Source organism: Gigantopelta aegis, chromosome 4 (assembly GCF_016097555.1).
Source record: "Gigantopelta aegis isolate Gae_Host chromosome 4, Gae_host_genome, whole genome shotgun sequence".
NCBI lineage: Eukaryota > Metazoa > Mollusca > Gastropoda > Neomphalida > Peltospiridae > Gigantopelta > Gigantopelta aegis.
In genome coordinates this window covers 25,036,864-25,055,883 of record NC_054702.1, presented here as the reverse complement: position 1 = coordinate 25,055,883, position 19,020 = coordinate 25,036,864, and the positions used below count along the sequence as shown (strand labels likewise).

General features: G+C 34.3%; 2 protein-coding genes across 2 annotated transcripts; one reads left to right on the top strand and one right to left on the bottom strand.

The window, feature by feature from the left end:
• LOC121372492 (ergosterol biosynthetic protein 28 homolog) lies at positions 1-5,550 on the bottom strand. The gene is made up of 4 exons (XM_041498832.1): positions 5,384-5,550; positions 3,441-3,531; positions 1,822-1,940; positions 1-306 (listed from the first exon to the last, which is right to left on the bottom strand). The coding sequence occupies exons 1-4, from the start codon at positions 5,532-5,534 to the stop codon at positions 209-211; spliced, it is 459 nt and encodes a 152-aa protein (XP_041354766.1). The 5' UTR covers positions 5,535-5,550; the 3' UTR covers positions 1-208.
• Positions 5,551-5,767: 217 nt separating this feature from the next.
• On the top strand, positions 5,768-19,020 carry LOC121371981 (tubulinyl-Tyr carboxypeptidase 1-like). The gene is made up of 10 exons (XM_041498215.1): positions 5,768-6,447; positions 7,205-7,296; positions 8,817-8,873; positions 9,455-9,529; positions 10,412-10,583; positions 11,922-11,967; positions 13,975-14,054; positions 14,603-14,686; positions 16,509-16,624; positions 18,150-19,020. Exons 1-10 carry the CDS (start codon positions 6,247-6,249, stop codon positions 18,247-18,249), a joined length of 1,023 nt encoding a protein of 340 aa, XP_041354149.1. The 5' UTR covers positions 5,768-6,246; the 3' UTR covers positions 18,250-19,020.

Genomic DNA, 19,020 nt, shown 5'->3' with positions numbered 1-19,020 from the left:
CCGATGGAGATTGATCCTAAACCAACCATACATCAGGTGAGCGCTTTACCACTGGGCTACTGCTGGACTATTGAGGTACATGTACAATATGACAATATTGCAAAATAATGATGAAAAATCTGACAACACTGAATCAGATGGATCGGCTACAGATATTATTAATGTCCCTCATACACATGTATAAAAATATAAACATAATATATTAACATCAACTCCGTTTTGTTTTAAATTTGGTGGACACATCTTCAAATGACGTCTTCGGATTGAGGTATCTGTAACCAATCAGCATTGCTAACATAGAGAAACCTACAAAATAAATAAATAAATACTTGCACTTCATTAATACATTTTGTTCTGAAATTTTGTAAAATATTTTAATGTTTTGGAAATTCAGCTGTACTCTCTTAGGATTTTCAAGATTACTACAAATATAAAACCACTAAATGCCAACATTAAACTATTCAACTAAACTTTCAATATCAGTACAGATGTTTCATGCCAATATGTACTAAAATATCCAGCCTTGATTAAATACCAGTACTGATCATGGAAAGCAACTTTTGATTCACACTCGTAATATATGAATCAAAGAAAATCTCAGATTAGAAAGAGCCTACAAAACATAGCCTTTATCAGTAGGAAGGGTGGGATGTTGCTTAGGAGTAGAGTACTAGTTCAATTTTGTTTTGTTTAACCACACCACTAGAGGACATTGATTAATGAATAATTGACTGCTGGATGTCAAACATTTAATAATTCTCACTGTCTTCAGAGGATGCCTGCTACATTTTTGTAATAATAGCAAATTATTTTTTATAAGCACTTTCACACACCCAGGACAGCACATACCACAGCCTTTGAGATACCAGCATGGGTCCACCAAGATGGTTCAATCCCAAGACCAAAGTACCTCAGGTGAGCTCTCACCCGAGTTGTGATGGCTTGTTAGGAATGATTCCCTCAGTGGATCCAGTGGGTCTTATCCCATCCCACCCCATATAATGGGTTGTTTGTTTGTTTTGTTTAATGACACCACTAGAGCACACTGATTAATTAATCATCGGCTATTGGATACATGTCAAAAATTTGGTAATTTTGACTTGTAGTCATCAGAGGAAACCCACTACATTTTTCCTAATGCAAAAAGGGATCTTGTATATGCACTTTCCCACAGACAGAAAAAACATACCACAGCACGGAAAAAACCCCAATCAGTTGAATGGATCCACCAAGGTGGTTCAATCCTGCGACACAAGCACCTCAAGCGAGCACTCAACTGAGCTAAATCCCACCTACCCCCAACTTATGGGTGCAAGTTATAATGATTTTTGAAAACAGATGTGACATATTTGAAGTGCTCATAAATCTAGAGAGTTCATAATTGTAATTTGTGATATAAATTTTCATTACAGCAGGTTTACTTACGTATAGATATACAGGTATCACTATATCATGCTGGATCAGACCCCCCAATCCCCCCCCCCCCCCAACAACAACAAAAAACCCAGTAAAATATAATGAAATAAATAGTTTTATCATTTTTCATTTCAACTTATTTTTCGTGCTTATATCCAATTAAAGTTGAAGCACACTGTCCTGAGAACACACTTCAGCTATATGGGCTGTATGTCCAGGACAGTGGGTTAGTTGTTAGTAGTTAGTGAGAAAGAAGAGGGTGTAGTGGTCGTACACCTGCCCATTGAGTCATTAAAACTTGCTCTGGGTAAGAGCTGGTACAAGGCTACAAACCTTGTACCTACCAGTCTTATATCCTATTGCTAAACCACGACACCACCAAGGCCGGTATATTTGATCAATTACCTGATACAACAATAGGGGACATCACTCCAAATGACACATGCGCAGTATGGTAGATGCAGAGTTCTGACAAGAAGTGTCCAAAAGCCAGGATGAATGACACAAATGTTAAGTTGTATACACTGAAATGGAGAAGCATTTTTTTCAAGTTGTGTTGTGTTCTAATAACTTATATCCATTATATTTAACATTAAACAGTATAATATAAAATAATGTAAGATTAACTAATAATGTCAGGGCCGTAGCTAGGATTTTTTGTTTGGGGGGCAACTGAGTAGTTAATAGTCTAAAACTCTGTAAACAGTTAAGAAGAGAATTTTCTTTAAGTTTCTTTAATGCTTTCCAGAATTTTTTTCGGGGGGGGGGGGGGGGGGGGGCAACTACCCACTCCCCCCCCACCCCCGCTAGCTACGGCTCAGAATGTGTAATAAAAACTCAACATGAACACAAATTTATTAACAGTAGTTGTGTTTAATTTCTGTATTATGAAACGATGTTATAAGATAGATAAGATGGCAACTTTAAATTTGTAGATGATAAAAATTTGTGTAATGCCAAATAATATACTGACTTATAATATATGAAAACGTCCATAATTAAGTTATATACTGATGGAAAGAAATAAGGGAACACATCGAATTGTAGACCAAATTTAATTCACTACTAACATAGTAATGTCTGCATTTCATACGAAGTTGTAATGTGGGATTGAATGTCTGTAGTGTTGAATGTGCTGCCTATATGTTTCCAGTCAACTTCTGACAATATGAAATGATTTTTGATGCAGTCTTTATTTCTTGTTGCTATCTGTGTGATCCTTTATTTCTTTCCATTGGTATATTATGGAGAGGGAATTTCACAGCTTTAAACTCCAGGGCCCATATTTTCGAAGCAATCTTAGCGCCAAGAAATCATAAAAACATTGTAGGCTATGACAGCACATGCCACAGTGATGTCAAAGCTTACAGTGATGTTACAATTTCATAGCACTAACATTGCTTTGAAAATATGGGCCTAGGACTCACACTGGAAAGAAATTTGCTTTAGACAATATTCAGGTATGTAGAATATTTCCTGGAAAATTATTAAAATGTGACCAAATTAAAGAAAATTTTGGTATTAAAGTAAAGTTTGTTTTATTTAACGACGCCTCTAGAGCACATTGATTTTTATCTTATCATCGGCTATCGGACGTCAAACATATGGTCATTCTGACGTATTTCTTTAGAGGAAACCCACTGCCGCCACATAGGCTACTCTTTCCAATAAGCAGCAAGGGGTCTTTTATATGCATTTTCCCACAGATAGGACAGCACATACCACGGCCTTTGATGAACCAATTGTGGACCACTGGTTGGAATGGAAAATAGCCCCAACTGCAAATTTTGGTATTCTAATACAAAATGTATAGCCACTTTGTACTTGTAAAGATTAGCAAATGACCATTTTAACAATGGGCAGAATGAGTCTTGATGTATATGCATCATTGCTACATGTGCATGTATGCCATCGTTTGTCTATCATAAAAAAGTATATTGTGTGTAAAACAAAAAAGCTTTAATTAAAATTGATTGTCGCTGTAAATAATTAAAATTTCATGAAATTGGGATTTTTCTCTTCACCTCTTATTATAAATATCTATGGCACAGTACAATCTGAGGACACCAGCCAGTAGAGTCCAAACTCCAAAAAGTCGTGCAACAAGTCCAGTTACTGAAAACAAATGGTGATATATTAATACAAGGTAATAAGAATTTCTTAAAACAGAAAGGAATGTTTTGTCAATGACACTTGAGCACATTTTAAACTATGGCTATTCAGTATCTAACATGTGTAGTTATTTCAATATATGATGAGGGAAAAATAGAAAACTGAAAAAGCAACAAAGTATTTTTCATATGTACTTTCAGACAAGCAAGATAGTAAATATCATGGCCTTTGATGTACCAGGAGCCCTGTCAGTGGACCCATTGGGCTATTTCTCATTCCAGCCAGTGCACCATGACTGGTATATCAAAGACCATGAGATGTGCTATCCTGGCTGTGGGATGGTGCATATAAAAAGATCCCTTGCTTCTAATGGAAAAATATACCTGGATTCCTCTCTAATTACAACTATATGTCAAAAGTACCAACTGTTTGACATCCAATAGCTGATGATTAATAAATCAATGTGCTCTAGTGGCGTCTTAAACAAAACAAACTTTCTGTTGATATACACGACACTACTTGGTATGGGTTTTTTTCAGCCACGATACGTGAAAGAAAACAGATTGCAATCAATTAACGTAAAAAATCAACAATGTGGATGTAAAACAAATCCATTCTAGTAAACAAAAGTGAAACACCCTCCGGTAAACAGGAAAGAGTGCGATGTTTCTAACTGCGTTCAGGTGCATGTGTTTGCAAAAGGTATAGTAATGCGCATGTGCGGTTCTTCATTTTCCATTTTTAACGGCACTATATAAAAAAAATATGTTTCTTAACTATGCACAGTTGACAAACACTTAATTTAATATTTTTTTAAAACGGAAACATTCAATTTGTCAAGCGTTCTGGTCCGGTCCGCGTTTTATCAACACACATCGTTAACATTTGATGGCAATACTGATAAGCATTACGTTTATACCAGTGAATAGTTTGTAAAATATAATTTTTGTAATGAACCGATTCATAATTAACACAATTTATACACTCAAAATTATTTGCAATTCTAACAACTGGGGTCTTAAAAATCATAAAAATTAAATGCTTGGCCTTGTTAATCTGGCACATGTGAGGTCTTGTGACACGCACCGAATGTTAATTCATATTTCTCCATTTTAAGTCAATTTCTTGTCATGTCACGAGTCATGTGGACCCGATAAGGAATAAACAAAAACGACTTAGTAAAATTAATGGTTTTAGTGGTTTGTAAAGTTTTGTATTTAGATACTTACTTTTCTGAACTTTATTGTTTATGAAAATGTTCCTGAACTGTGAAAATAAACCTCATAAATGAACAACATGCTGATGACAACAAATCGGATGTTGACTGTGCGAACCATGCACAAGAAAACAAAGTGAATGGCATTGGAAAACATAACGCAGTTAGGGACGTTGATGATATATTTTAATAAATTTTAGAAAGATTATGGTATGGGGCCGTCCATAATTTTCAACATTTTCACGAGTGTACAAACCGTACACTTTTGACCACCCACCCCCACCCTAAAAGTGTACATCCCCAAATGAAAAATGTTGACCGACATTTTTTTTTTTCAAGTGTACGCTGGCCCCTTAACCCCTCCCCCCGCGTACAGTTTGTACGCTCGTGAAAATGTTGACAATTATGGACGACCCCCTAAGAGAATTTCTGTTTAAAATTGGTGGAAGTACATGAAATTCAGTTTCAAAGTATTTCAACCCCATAACCACGTTTTCTTTTTCTGTTTTCGTCAATGTCATGACAAACCGAGAGTAATCAGTCTGTGATTAGACTTAGTGCAGGCCGCACATTTTCTAAGTCCGTTCGGACTTGGGACTGGGAGTGAGAAGCTGATAAATCCACCGGTTTTTGACGCACCTTGTGATGGTTCTCTGGTGTACAGACGAGATTTTATAAAAGAATCATCTACAAAACACTGAACTGCATTACCAAATGCCATCAGTCCAACAAAACCAATCCAAACCCTTAAATAATAGAAAAGTTTTGATTTTGAATGAGCTACTTCCATTTTGTAAGATCTATCACATTCATTCGGAACTTCTCGGATTTGTTCGTTTTGTATATTTTGCGTCTTTGATAATTTACAAAAAGATAACTTTTGTGACATTCACGAACATGTATTGGTTCGAATTTTCTAAAATACAATATGAATATACAACAGTATGTTATATTTTCATATTTAAACCACATCCGGATGTCGTAAAAACTAATGTCGGAAGCACACACGGATTACGTTAACAACATGTAAACAAATGGAACGAAATAAATGATTCTGCATGTTTTTGATTATGTCTTAATTTTTTAAGTCTTTCATCAATAACCGATACATTTTTGTTTTTGTAGTAAATTCGTTACTCGACTATGAATGAAACATTATAAATGAAAATTATGCAGTAATTTAACAAGGAAAGAGTCGAGAAAATGTAGGCCTTCTTGACTTGACCCCATTTTTAACATAAATAATACACCACGTCTTACTTACTTTGTAATAGAGTTCACTGAACCGCTATGACTAATTATAATGAACCGTTATGCTACAGTTATATGTATAGAATGTACAGATACTGTATTGATTAATTAATTGCTGTACAGAAAGAAGAAAACAGGTTTGTTCTATGCTTAATCATAAATACAATCGATCAAAAGGAAAGTTGTTTTGCACTTCGATCACTAATCCATGTATCATAGTTTAATGATTTGAGGGAAATTCTGTCTAAAATATGAAGACTTCTGTCAGTGCCAAATCTGAAATGGCAGAAGAGGAAGAAACACAAGAAGAAGATGGTGTACTGTTCTGGGTCAATAAAAACGGTTTTCCGATAGATGAAACAACCTGGGAAAGGATGTGGAACCATGCTTCAAAAATACATCCAGAAGGAAACAGCTTATCACGGAATATAATGAAGAAACATTTGCCACAGGTATGTATAGAGGGTAATTTTTTTTTTTTTTTTGAGAAATAAGCTACAGCACCTATGTTAGTCCGAACAGACATAGAGAGTATTGACTTAATGTGCGCCATGCACTACACCTACCTATTCATTTGCCATTCATCCATATGTCCATCTGTTTGTCCATCTATCAGTCTTAACTACCCACCTATTAATCCATCAACCTACCCACTCACTGACACAAGATCTATTGATTTATCCATCCATCCATCCATCCATTTATACATCCATTATTTTTATAATATACTTTATTATTACATAGTAATTTTATTCCTACAAATATAATACAAATTTTGTTTCTCCATCTGGCATGTATATTAATATTGTTATTATTATTAATTGTTGTTGTTATTGATGTATGTTTGTTTTTATCTGTTTGTTGAAACCAGTTTGTTTGGTAATATGCTATAAATTGAATTGAATTGAATTGAACATCGATCTATCCATCCATCCATTTAGACTAGCCATCCCAAACCCAAGCAGCCATCGATCTAACCACCCCAAACTCAACATCCATCCATCCATCCATCCATCCATCCATCCATCTATCTTTCCAACCATACCTCATATATATCCATGTATGAAAAACACACCCATCCATCTATGCACCTCAAATCCATCCACCCATCCATCTGTCCTGCATGTCCATCCGTTCATCCATCCATTATACTTGTTATACTTCTGTTTGCAAAAATAAATTACTGTGTTCCTTTTTGTTGCATTTCAGATTGCATTCCCTTCACCACCACTTAGTTTTCAAGCATTAGTGTCAATTGAGGAGAAATTGGAGAAGATTCAAAACTACATGAAGGCATTACAGTATCCATTTCTTGGGGCTGTAATCAATCTAATGTTAAATAACTTGAGAAAATCATAGCAAAAAGAACCAGCTTAACAAAATTGTCACTTTTGAAATATTTTGTTTCCGACCATGTCAATTTTCTGTACATCAGGAAAAAAAAGTGTCATGTTGTTTGTGCCCATCCTTAAGCTATGATCTTTATACGCATACATTATTGTCATTGCAGATATGCACTGCAGATAACAACGGTTGTTTGCAAAATGTTCACGTCATGAACATAAATAATAGCTATATAGGTCTATTTTGTTAACATCTTCAGAGAAGGCTGCTTTAGAAATAACTAATTAATTTTGAATGAATGGATGAACAAATATTTAATGATATCCCAGCATGAAGATATATTTACACACCCCCCCCCCCCCCCCCCTCCCCCGGTCAATCGGTTAGATTCTCTATATACTTGTTTGATATTCCCATGTCTTCTAGAATTTTATAAAGTCCACTAGCCATGGGATCAGTGATTTTTGAAAATTTACTAGCCATGATTAAAAATTCACTAGCCCTACTTTTCTTTAAGTTAATATAATTTTACTAAATAATAGTAATAATCAGATATGTCACCTAAAGAGGGAGATAGAGCTCAGAAACACTAACATTGGGGGTTGGGGTGAGGGCAGGATATTCATATTTAAAAAATAGACTTATTTGCAACATTTGACAAAATAAATTTCACTAGCCATTGGGTATGGCAATAGTAGTTATTTACTAGCCCAACATTGAATATCACTAGCCATGGGAGTGGGGCTATCATAATCTAGAAGCCCTGTATTCTATTCTGAGTTTTATGACTAACAAGGTACATAGTGTACTCTGAATTTATAGATTAAAAAAAACTATCTATACTCAGCGTCACTATTGAAGGATCACTCATATTGTTAGTACTACACATGTTAACGATGCCCATCCATCACACTAATTATGAAAGAAGGAATATATGGCCTTCGTGGATTAGGCCCAGAGTAAGGTTTCCTAAGTTGCATTTGGATTACAATATGAGTAATGGTACTTTCGGTTATAGGCCACAACAAAATGATAAAAGTTATGTAAAGACATGTACCTTCTATCACCCCAACAAATGGGTTGTCTCAATGCACCCATGTCTGAAATTCTGTATGTTGTGCCCGTGCAATGCGTTCTCACCATGGGTATAAAAGTGCATGATTGCCATCCACATATTCACGCACACTTTAGTTGAAAATGCGTCGTGCCTATAACCGGAAGTACCATTACTCATACTGATATCCAAATTCTACTTAGGAAACCTCACTCTGGGCCTAATACACACAGGCCATATATTCCTTCTTTCATAATTAGTGTGTTGGACGGGCATCGTTAACATGTGCAGTACTAACAATATGAGTGATCCTTGAATAGTGATGCTGAGTATATTGTGTACACGTACTATTTACCACATGATGTAGCTTTATAGTCAAGAATATTTCTACAAATATAATTGTGCGTTCCTTAGCAAATCCAGGTATAACCACACTGGCACACAGTTCTTTGAGATCAAGAAAAACAGACCACTTTCAGGGTAGGTGATCTTTTTGTAGTTCAGTAAAACTTTGTTATATCAGTGTTGAAAGGATCGCACCAGGAATCTCAATATATTTGTGGTTGAGATAAAACATTTAATTTTTGGGTGTATAGCACAAGTAAAAATGGATTAGTTAATGTTGGAAGTTAATACAGAAGTCTACACTGCTAATTTATTTTAAACATTAAAGTATGTTAATGTTTGTTTTTTTGTTAATTTATTATGATATGTTTTTTGTCTGAATTTTGTGATTTTTGTGTAATGTCTTATTATGAAACATTATAATTTGACATAAAGAAAATAGCAGAAAGAATGACAATTTCTTGATGAAGGTGGCAGAATACCCCTGAAAAGTAGGGAGATAACTGTATCAAAACTGATTTTTGTTTTTCATTGGTTTTTTTTTTTTTTTTTTTACATTACACGTAATCTCTGTTGTGTTAATATTGTTGCTTTATGGCAACTTTGGCTTCACATTTTGATTTATTAATACTGGTACATAATTTTAATGAGTTCACAGTATATTTATATCCATATATTATTATGATGATTAATTAATTGATGTCTGTTTGTTTCAGGCTAATGGAGTGTGCCAAAGATATGATTCGAGAAGCTCTCCCTATCAAGTGCTTGGAGGCAATTGTTCTTGGGGTGTATCCATTGGTTACAATTTTAGCATTTTTTTTTTAGGGCTGTTCCAGTTCTAAATAAATAGGGCTCTGTAATTGTTATTTTTTCCAATATGCATACTCTGTTTAAGGGGTGGGACGTAGCACAGTGGTAAAGCACTTGCCTGATGCATGGTCAGTCTAGGATCAATCCCTGTCGGTGGGCCCATTGGGCTATTTCTCTCCAGCTAGTACACTATGACTGGTATATCAAAGGCTGTGGTATGTGTCATCCTGTCTGTGGGATAGTGCATATAAAAAATCCCTTGCTTCTAATCGAAAAATGTTGTGGGCTTCCTCTCTAAGACTAAAATGTCAAAATTACTCGAATGTTTGACATCCAATAGCCGATGATCAATAAATTAATGTGCTCTAGTGGTGTCATTAAACAAAACAAACTTTAACAAGGTTTAAATAAACCTTTAATTTATGGGTGTTGGGTATAGTTTACATTGTTCAGTCGTGGAACATCCTTTACAAATTGAACGCAGTTAATATATCTTTACTTCATCTTGAGGACTGACTACCAAAAATTAGATCAACCCATTTTTTATGTTATTATTTTTGTTATGATTATAATATAAAATATTAAAAAAATTAAATATGCTTCCTGTTGAAATGAAATAATTATATTTACCAATTTTTAGAATTTTGTTTGGAGCTGGAATTTTAACTCTAGGTTGTCTTGCACACATATACCGGAGCTAAAATGTATTTTTTATTCTGATACTGTTGGTTCGACTATTTCTTATTTGTTGAATTGAAAATCAAATAGAATAATTGAATTTGAAGTACAGTTATAATTTGTAAATATACAAATGTGGTCAATTACATTACTAGAAATATGCTAACTTAACATAGTAACAGTTTTCTGACAAATGGAATGATGGGCTTAGAAAGATATCCAATCAGCTTCAAGACTACATTCAACGGATCAACACATCGGCATGTCGTTCTGGGAGTTCAATATGGCGGCCGGTATGGTGCACTGGGCATGAGTCGGAGAGAGGATCTCATGTACAAGCCACTAGAGTTCAGGGTGAGTGTCCGCAAACATTCCTGCTCATAAACATGTCAGTTAGTCAGGCTGTTAACATGGTCATATGTCAGTTCTACCATCCTTTGTTATCTATCCATGTCTCACACACGTCCTTCCTTTTCTCCTTATTCCATTCATGCATCCATCCATCTCTTGTCTCCAGTTAATCATCTATCGATCGATCCATGCATCCAATATTATATCCATCCATCATTGCATCCATGCGTCCGTCTGACGATCCATCCACACCTACCTACCCATGTGTCCATCTTTCCATTCATCCATCTATCTATCAGAGTATTCACCCATCCATCCATCCATCCATCCATCTATTGTCTCCAGCTAATCATCCATCGATCATCCGTCAGTTCATCCATCCATCCATTCATCCACACCTATGTACCCATCCGTCCATCTTTCCATTCATCCATCCATCTGTCTGCCTGTCCATCCATCCATCCATCCATCCATCTTACTGAGTATCCATTCACCCATCCAATCTGTCTGACCATCCATCATCCATCCATCCATCCACAAATACCTACCCATCCGTCCATCTTTCCATACATCTATCTGAGTATCCATCCATCCATCCATCCATCCATCCATCCATTCATCCATCCATCCATTTGCCTGTTTTCCCATCCATCTGCCTGTCCATCTATCAATCCATCCATACAGCCCATCCATTGTACATTGATTCATCAATCCATCAATCCATCCATTCTCAGAGCCACTCATGTTATCTCTCCACTTACCTTGTTTTTCCACCTATTGATCCAACCACTCACCCAGTCATCCATCAATCCATCATACATTGGTGGATCTATCCATCCATCCATCCATCCATCCATCCATCATACTTTGATCAATCCATGGATCCATCCATTGTACATCAATCAATTCATGGATCCATCCATCCATCAGTCTATCGTACATTCGTGGATCCATCCATCCATCCATTGTACATCGATCAATTTATGGATCCATCCATCAATCTATCATACATTCGTGGATCCATCAATACATCCATTGTACATCGATCAATCCATGGATTCATCAATCCATTATACATTGATCAATTCATGGATCCATCAATCCATTGTACATTGATCAATCCATGGATCCATCAATCCATTGTACATCAATCAATACATGGATCCATCCATTCATCCATCCATCCATTCATTCATCCATCCATCCATTTTACATAATTTCTTTTTAAGTCGTTATGTTTTTAGTTGATTTAAATGATCAACTTCAAATATCTGTAGAATTTTAATTTTAGAACATGTCATTCACTGTATTTGATACATTGTATGTATGTATTACTTTCAGAGTCTTGCCGATATTGTTTTCGACTTTCAGAAAGCATACTCTAACTGTGAGTTTGTTCTTTAATTTACTTTACATTGTGGACATTTTATCTCAAATCCATGTTTACTGTTTTTGACTAATGGGAAATTTATACATACACATGTGTAATACATTCTTTGGATAAAGTTTAGCTTTTATCACAACCTAAAAATTGAAACACTATAGCAAACTAAAAACCCCAAAATGCTGTAAAATATATTTTGGATATAGTTTTGTTTTTCGTGAACCCAAATGTGAAATCACCAACATGCAAAGCATCACAGTTTAAAAAGATAAATAATAATAATAATCATAGTTAAAATGTTCTAACCATTTTTTTGTTTTTGTTAGAAGGCTATAAATGGAAAATTATTAACAATTTCCTTGCTTATATGATTGATTAAACAAATGTATATTATAACATGTTTTTTCCACTACCACAACAATCTAAAGAAAAATAAAACATTCAAACATGTGATGCTCCTCATTTTCTTTATATCAGAAGACTGGAAATGTATGTTTTTATATTAAAGAAAATCCTGTATCAACTTTAATCACAACACATTCATACAATATATATTTCCATTGTAAGGCAATGATTCAAGGCTCCCTAACCTTGACATTGTCTGTTAGATCTGGGGTAATAAAAAAAACAGTTGGAAAAACAAAACAAAAATGGGTATACAGAACAAAGACAATATTCCTGTCAACTGTGATTAAATTGTTTTATTACCTATCTAATTAGCCAAGCCATAGCAGTGGATTTTAAATTATTTCTCAAATAAATGCATTGATAATCATTTCTATCACTGACTGATCTAATGCATCTTCCTCTTTTTAACTGAAGGATATACACAATACTTGTAGGTTTATTCACTTCATTGATATCTGTATGTACATTTATACGTTTACATTTACAGTGAGACCTCGATAATCCAGACTCCAGTAGTCCAGAAACCCCACCTTACGGACACCTGACATACAAAACAAACTCTACACTATATAAATGTGTTTGTTAATCTAGATATTCAGCTTCCGGGAAACAATTTATAAAAAATAAAGACAATTTGCTTCATTTGATCGGACGTAATTTCTTCCAAAAGATCATTTAACTATAAATTTTTTTTATAACTTGCTCAAAGTTTGTTCAACCATGGCTGGCTAAACAGCAATATCCACCGTCATGGCCAGTAACTGTCAGTGTGCCAAAGGTTAGGTCTCACATCTCCAAGTATGTTTATTGTTAGTTCCTTGTTGATAGTTTTCCTTCATCGTGGGAATGACATGCTTCACTGATCTAGCATACTGTTTTGTTAACATGTTCCTTGGCTTTATAAAATGTAATAAATAAAAATAAGACCAGTTGTCATTGGTAAAACGTAACTGTATATTATTTTTACACTAATCTCAAGAAATGAAAATGTCTCAAAAGTAGGCCTCTGCAGCCTTTACATTTAAAGAAAAATGTCGGTACAAATAAATTTAATAATTCAAAATCTAGTTAAGAAATGATTTGTTTGAATTGTTTTTTTTGAATATTCATTTAGAATTATTTGTCACCAGTAGATGACCATACTGTCCGGATTATCGAGGTCTCGCTGTACATGTATAATATATATTTTTCTTCATAATTTTTTATTACAATGAATCCTGTCTAAACCAGAACAAACCAGTATTTTTGTCAAAATTCTAAAATTTTGAACACCGAATCTTGTCTAAATCGGATAAATATTAGGTCCTCGGTGTGATCCAGTTTAGACAGGTCTCACTGTGTAATAAAAAGAAGTATGTTGCATTGCTTATGTGTTGCAAAAGTAAATGATGAAATATACAATTTTTGAAATTCAATTCTGTGCAGCCAAATAACATGCAAATAACCGATTTATGCTATAAACTGATATGCAATAAAGTGGATTCGACTGTACTTACATACTGCAAAAGAAAAAGGATCTCTCTTTGCATTACTGGATACTTACATTTTGAATGAACAATAAAATGATTTAATTTGTTAACTTTTGATTTTGTTTCTTTGTAGATTGGCATGTGTTAAAAAAAGTCAAAATAGGTTTTCCAGTCTCACATGATCCACACAGCTTTGAAGTAATTAACTGGAAGGTAAAACTCATGTGAAATTTTTTTTTTGTAGTGATCTGATTAATTATGCTTATCGAGCATGACTCCCTTTATTGATTTTATCAATTAATCAAGTACAAATTTCATGATCAAGTAATGCTGATTAAAGCATGGAGTTACCCCCTTTTACATGTCTATAAACATTCTCTCTCTCTCTCTCTCTCTCTCTCTCTCTCTCTGTTTCTCTGTCTCCCCCCCTCCCTCTCACTTTCCTTCTTCCCTCCCTCCCACTTTTTAAAATATGGAGAAATCACTTCTTGTTGTCAAGTAATATAATAAGATTAAAAAATGTGATACAAGAACATCCATTTTTTATTAATAAATGATAACAGTTTTTTATGTGGTGTAATGGAATATATTATCCAACATCTTATACCACTTATTTGATACAACATATTTGTCATGTATGAGAATAGAAGTTTAATTTTAAGAAATAATCATTCCAGATTTATTTTATTTTTGTTGTTTCTCTCTTGTAGAAAAAAAGAAGAAGAAAAAACCTTAAATATTGGTGTTTGTTTATTTTTCAGGCCTTGAATCTTACTGTATCTCGCATGGACAAAAAAGATATTGTAAAAGACATAGAACTACACTCAAAAATCATAAGAGCAAGAGTAAGAAAGCATAAATCATGTTTTATTTTCAGTTTTATCCTGCTTATTGGATTTTTAAATACACCCCCCCCCCCATCTAGATGATTATTCCGTTGTGACACCAGTAATAGTGATTTATCCTGCAACCACTGCTTCTATTGGCCGATTATGATGACTAATTAAAACAAAGTTATAAATGTATACTAGCAGATTATAATTTTTGACCTCAGGCATGTGACATTACAATAGATACCAGTACATTACAAAATCGTTCATTTGACCTTTAGGTCATCGTACAAAGTATGTAATAACAGAAATAATAATTTTTCCACTTAATATTTGATTAATTGCAGTATAATAATAACTAATTAATGACATAGAGTATTGGCTTTATTCTATTCAAGCCGAATGGAAAATTTGGCTTGGCAAGGTTCGCAGAATTTCCCATTCTTACCATCACAGGATAATGCCGATATCATACGTCATTTATCTAGTTATTCTCTATATAAATATAAATATTCAAATATATGTACGATTTTACCATGTCAACCTGAATAGTTAATGTGGTACTTTTAAGAGAGAAAAAGTGTTTCCACAAATATAGGCAAAATAGTTTCTGCTAGCAATAATTAGGGTATAACTATGTTGTATTGGACGTTAATGAAGGTTTTAAAAAAATGTCTGGGGACAGTAAAATAGATATTATATGCCTTTGATATTCATATGTAACTGGAAATAACTCAGTGGTCCACTTGATGAGTATTGCAGAATTTTGTTTTTGAGAGACATGAATGTGGTCATGGCTCAGCATGCTCCTTAAATTCAGTAATAATGTGCCCCTCATTTGAACAAACTGCACTTCCCTTCTAACTTTGTTTGTTTTGAGGAGCACAAATTTCCCATCCTTGATATTTTGAGTTGTGTGATTTTGATTCTCATGTTTCTGTGTGGGGTTTTTTCAAATGAAAACAGACCTGTCAACCTTTAGGCAAATGTTAAACAGTTGGGACAATTCGGCCTGTTACTTTGTCGGAAACTGAAAGTAGCCGAAGTTTTCCGAATGAAAAAAAAGAAGACGGAGTTACTTCCCTTATGTTATTTTAGCAAAAGTAGATTGAAATTATTTTTTATGCTTATAAAAATGTCATTTACCGGAAGAATGTTTCTCCCATGCAGGGTTGCGGGAGGTTTGATCATCTACCGGGAGACTCCTGCGGAATCCGGGAGGGTTGACAGGTCTCGATGAAAGTCTGGGATTGATCCTACATCCCATCACAATATTATCATTCGCCATCAAATATTGATTTGTTTAAATTATAAGGATTCAAACTACAGTACATATTAAACAGTTTGTGTATTAACTATTTATTATGCCACATGGTTCAATGTAACCCAGTTAATAAAACCATACAAAGCACATATTATTATGTAATAAACGTGTAATGACCTAATTTTGGGAAGCAACGTCATAACGTGATATTGCTTCCCTAGTCATAACTCAGACTGTGCATGTAAAATATGACGTCATTTTGTCGTCTCCTTCTAGTTATGGTTGAACCATTCTCAGATGACCCTTGTTATTCATGAAAAAAATAACAATAATAATATGGATAATAAAGAAATGATTACACTCGCACTGATTTTTTTTACGAAACTCATGTCACATTTCATGTATTACCCTCAATCTCACTTGGGCAATACAAAACTTCTGACACTGGTTTCATAGAATCAATATGGCACACAAACTCGTATATAATAATTGCTATTTATGTCACAGCATAATCTGTGAAATGTCACTTTTAAATGTTGTTTTTAAAAAAGGAAAATTCAATTTATTTTTCAGTCTAGATCCTGGACCATGCCTCCAAACAGTCCAAAGAAAATGGCTACCTATGTTGACAGTTTCAAAGAGTCACCGTATGTAGCCAAGCCGTCAACTTCGTCTAGAATAATTAGATCGTAAGAGGAATTTTAATGAATATATATGTAGTTCATTTGTAAATGAAAATAAAAATAAGCAATCTGCTACACATGTTTTATATTGTAAAGTAAAAAGCAATACACTACATACGATACAATAAAATACTTGATAAAAGTTTTAAGAAATAAAGTTTTATATGGAAAATGGTCTTTTTAAACTTAAGATTCTTTATTTTTTAGAATTATACACTTATGAACATGATTATAGTTAAAGTTTGTTTAATGACACCACTAGAAGACATTGAGTAATACTCATCGGCTTTTGGAGGTCAAACATTTGGTAATTATGACTTGTTACAGGAAACCCACTACATTTTTCCATAAGCAACAAGGGATATTTTATATGCACTTTCCAGCAGACAGGACAGCACATACTATGGTCTTTGACCAGTTGTGGTGCACTAGTGGTAACGATAAAAAAAACCTAATCATGTGAATGGATCCACCGGTGGTTTGATCCTGCAACACTAGCACCTCAGGTGACCACTCAACCGACTGAGCTAAATCCTGAGCCCGTGAAATCAGTTCCAAACATGTAATGCCTTAGTTCAGTGTGTTTGGCTACTTGTCTTCATGTTCAAAAGGGTGGGACGTAACCCAGTGGTAAAGTGGTCAGTCTGGGATCGATTCCCGTCAGTGGGGCCATTGGGCTATTTCTCGTTTTAGCCAGTGCACCACGACTGGTATATCAAAGGCCATGGTATGCACTACCCTGTCTGTTGGATGGTGCATATAATAGATCCCTTGCTGCTAATAAAAAAGAATAGCCCATGATGTGGCGACAGCAGGTTTCCCGTCACAATATCTGTGGTCCTTAACAATATGTCCGACACCATATAACCGTAAAATAAAATGTGTTGAGTGTGTCATGAAATAAAATATTTCCTTCTTCTTATGTTCAAAATTTCAAGTCTTATGATTTACTTAAAGAAAAGGAAAGGAATGTGTGATTATAAACACCCAGTCATGTGTCAGATAGATCTATGGATATTTGATGTTTAACATTTAGTGCAGAGTTTAAAGCAAACAAAAATATCTGTTTCCATCACATGTCAGATTGGTAGTAAGGGATCCTCCATATGTATTTTTAGCTTAGACAGAACAGCATATACCATGATCTTTAATATATCAGCCTTGGCTTACTGGCTGGAATGGGAAATAACCCAATAAGTCCAGTGAAGGATGATCATATTTCCCATTTGAAAAACAAGACAAGTTTGCTGTCCCATGTTTAAAACCACTTTTTTTTCTGCAATGCCTCAAGATATTAAATGTTGTGTATTATTTTATCATGTTTTATCCATGTTTGACAGAGTTATGGCCCTTGAACTTAGGAGATATTGGTAGGGACATGTATTACTTTAGCAGTACTCTCAGAAATATTGACAAAATGTCAAGAAATTTTCTATGCACAGATGAAATATTTAAATAATTTTATTGTTTACAAAAACTTTTTTTTATTGCATTTTTTTATATTTTTATAATTGTTTTCAATATATTTCAGACAAACAGGTATCTTGACGAAATCTGCAGAAAAACCTGCAGCTGTCAAACGCAAGAAAAATAGAAAATCAAGTCCTTCAGAATATCAAATACGAATATAACAGTAACTTGAACTGTGTCAATACAACAAAACATTTTGAACTGAGATATGCAATACTTAAAAGCAAAAGAGACTTAATACTCAAATGTAGTGTATAATGTTTATTTATAAACTGTAAGTAATGTTTTATACTTATACTAAATGTTTATGTACATGTATATTCTGACAGTGATTATGATGCTCAGCAAACTGTTGATGTGCAAAATACATACTTGTATTTCATGGGTAAATTCATGGGTAATAACTACCGGCCTCTGTTAGAACAATGGCTTTAAAACTAGCACTGAGAGGTGCTACATGTAAGTTCACAGTCAACTGCTGACACCAAGTGAAGAGTTTTTAAAGCTCACTGGGAAAGTGTTAGGCCACTGCATGAAGTTGTCTTCACTATAAACAACTAACAACTATACATTAAACCTCTGAAGTTGTCTTCACTATAAACAACTAACAACTATACATTAAACCTCTGAAGTTGTCTTCACTATAAACAACTAACAACTATACATTAAACCTCTGAAGTTGTCTTCACTATAAACAACTAACAACTATACATTAAACCTCTGAAGTTGTCTTCGCTATAAACAACTAACAACTATACATTAAACCTCTGTTCATTTTCATGTATCAGGGCTTCTACAATGGTTATAAACATTCACTAGCCATTGGATCAATGATTTAAAATATTTACTAGCCATAATTAAAAATTCACTAGCCATTGGATCAATGATTTAAAATATTTACTAGCCATAATTAAAAATTCACTAGCCATTGG

Excerpts from the sequence above, each read along its gene's own strand:
- LOC121372492 (XM_041498832.1), bottom strand. The coding sequence starts at position 5,534 with ATGGAAGTAGCTCATTCAAAATCAAAACTTTTCTATTATTTAAGGGTT. Across the intron at positions 3,532-5,383 it reads CACCAGAGAACCATCACAAG|TAACTGGACTTGTTGCACGA; the intron begins GTGCGTCAAAAA and ends ATTTGTTTTCAG. Across the intron at positions 1,941-3,440 it reads ATAGATATTTATAATAAGAG|TGTATACAACTTAACATTTG; the intron begins GTGAAGAGAAAA and ends TCTCCATTTCAG.
- LOC121371981 (XM_041498215.1), top strand. The coding sequence starts at position 6,247 with ATGAAGACTTCTGTCAGTGCCAAATCTGAAATGGCAGAAGAGGAAGAA. Across the intron at positions 11,968-13,974 it reads TCAGAAAGCATACTCTAACT|ATTGGCATGTGTTAAAAAAA; the intron begins GTGAGTTTGTTC and ends GTTTCTTTGTAG. Across the intron at positions 16,625-18,149 it reads TCGTCTAGAATAATTAGATC|ACAAACAGGTATCTTGACGA; the intron begins GTAAGAGGAATT and ends AATATATTTCAG.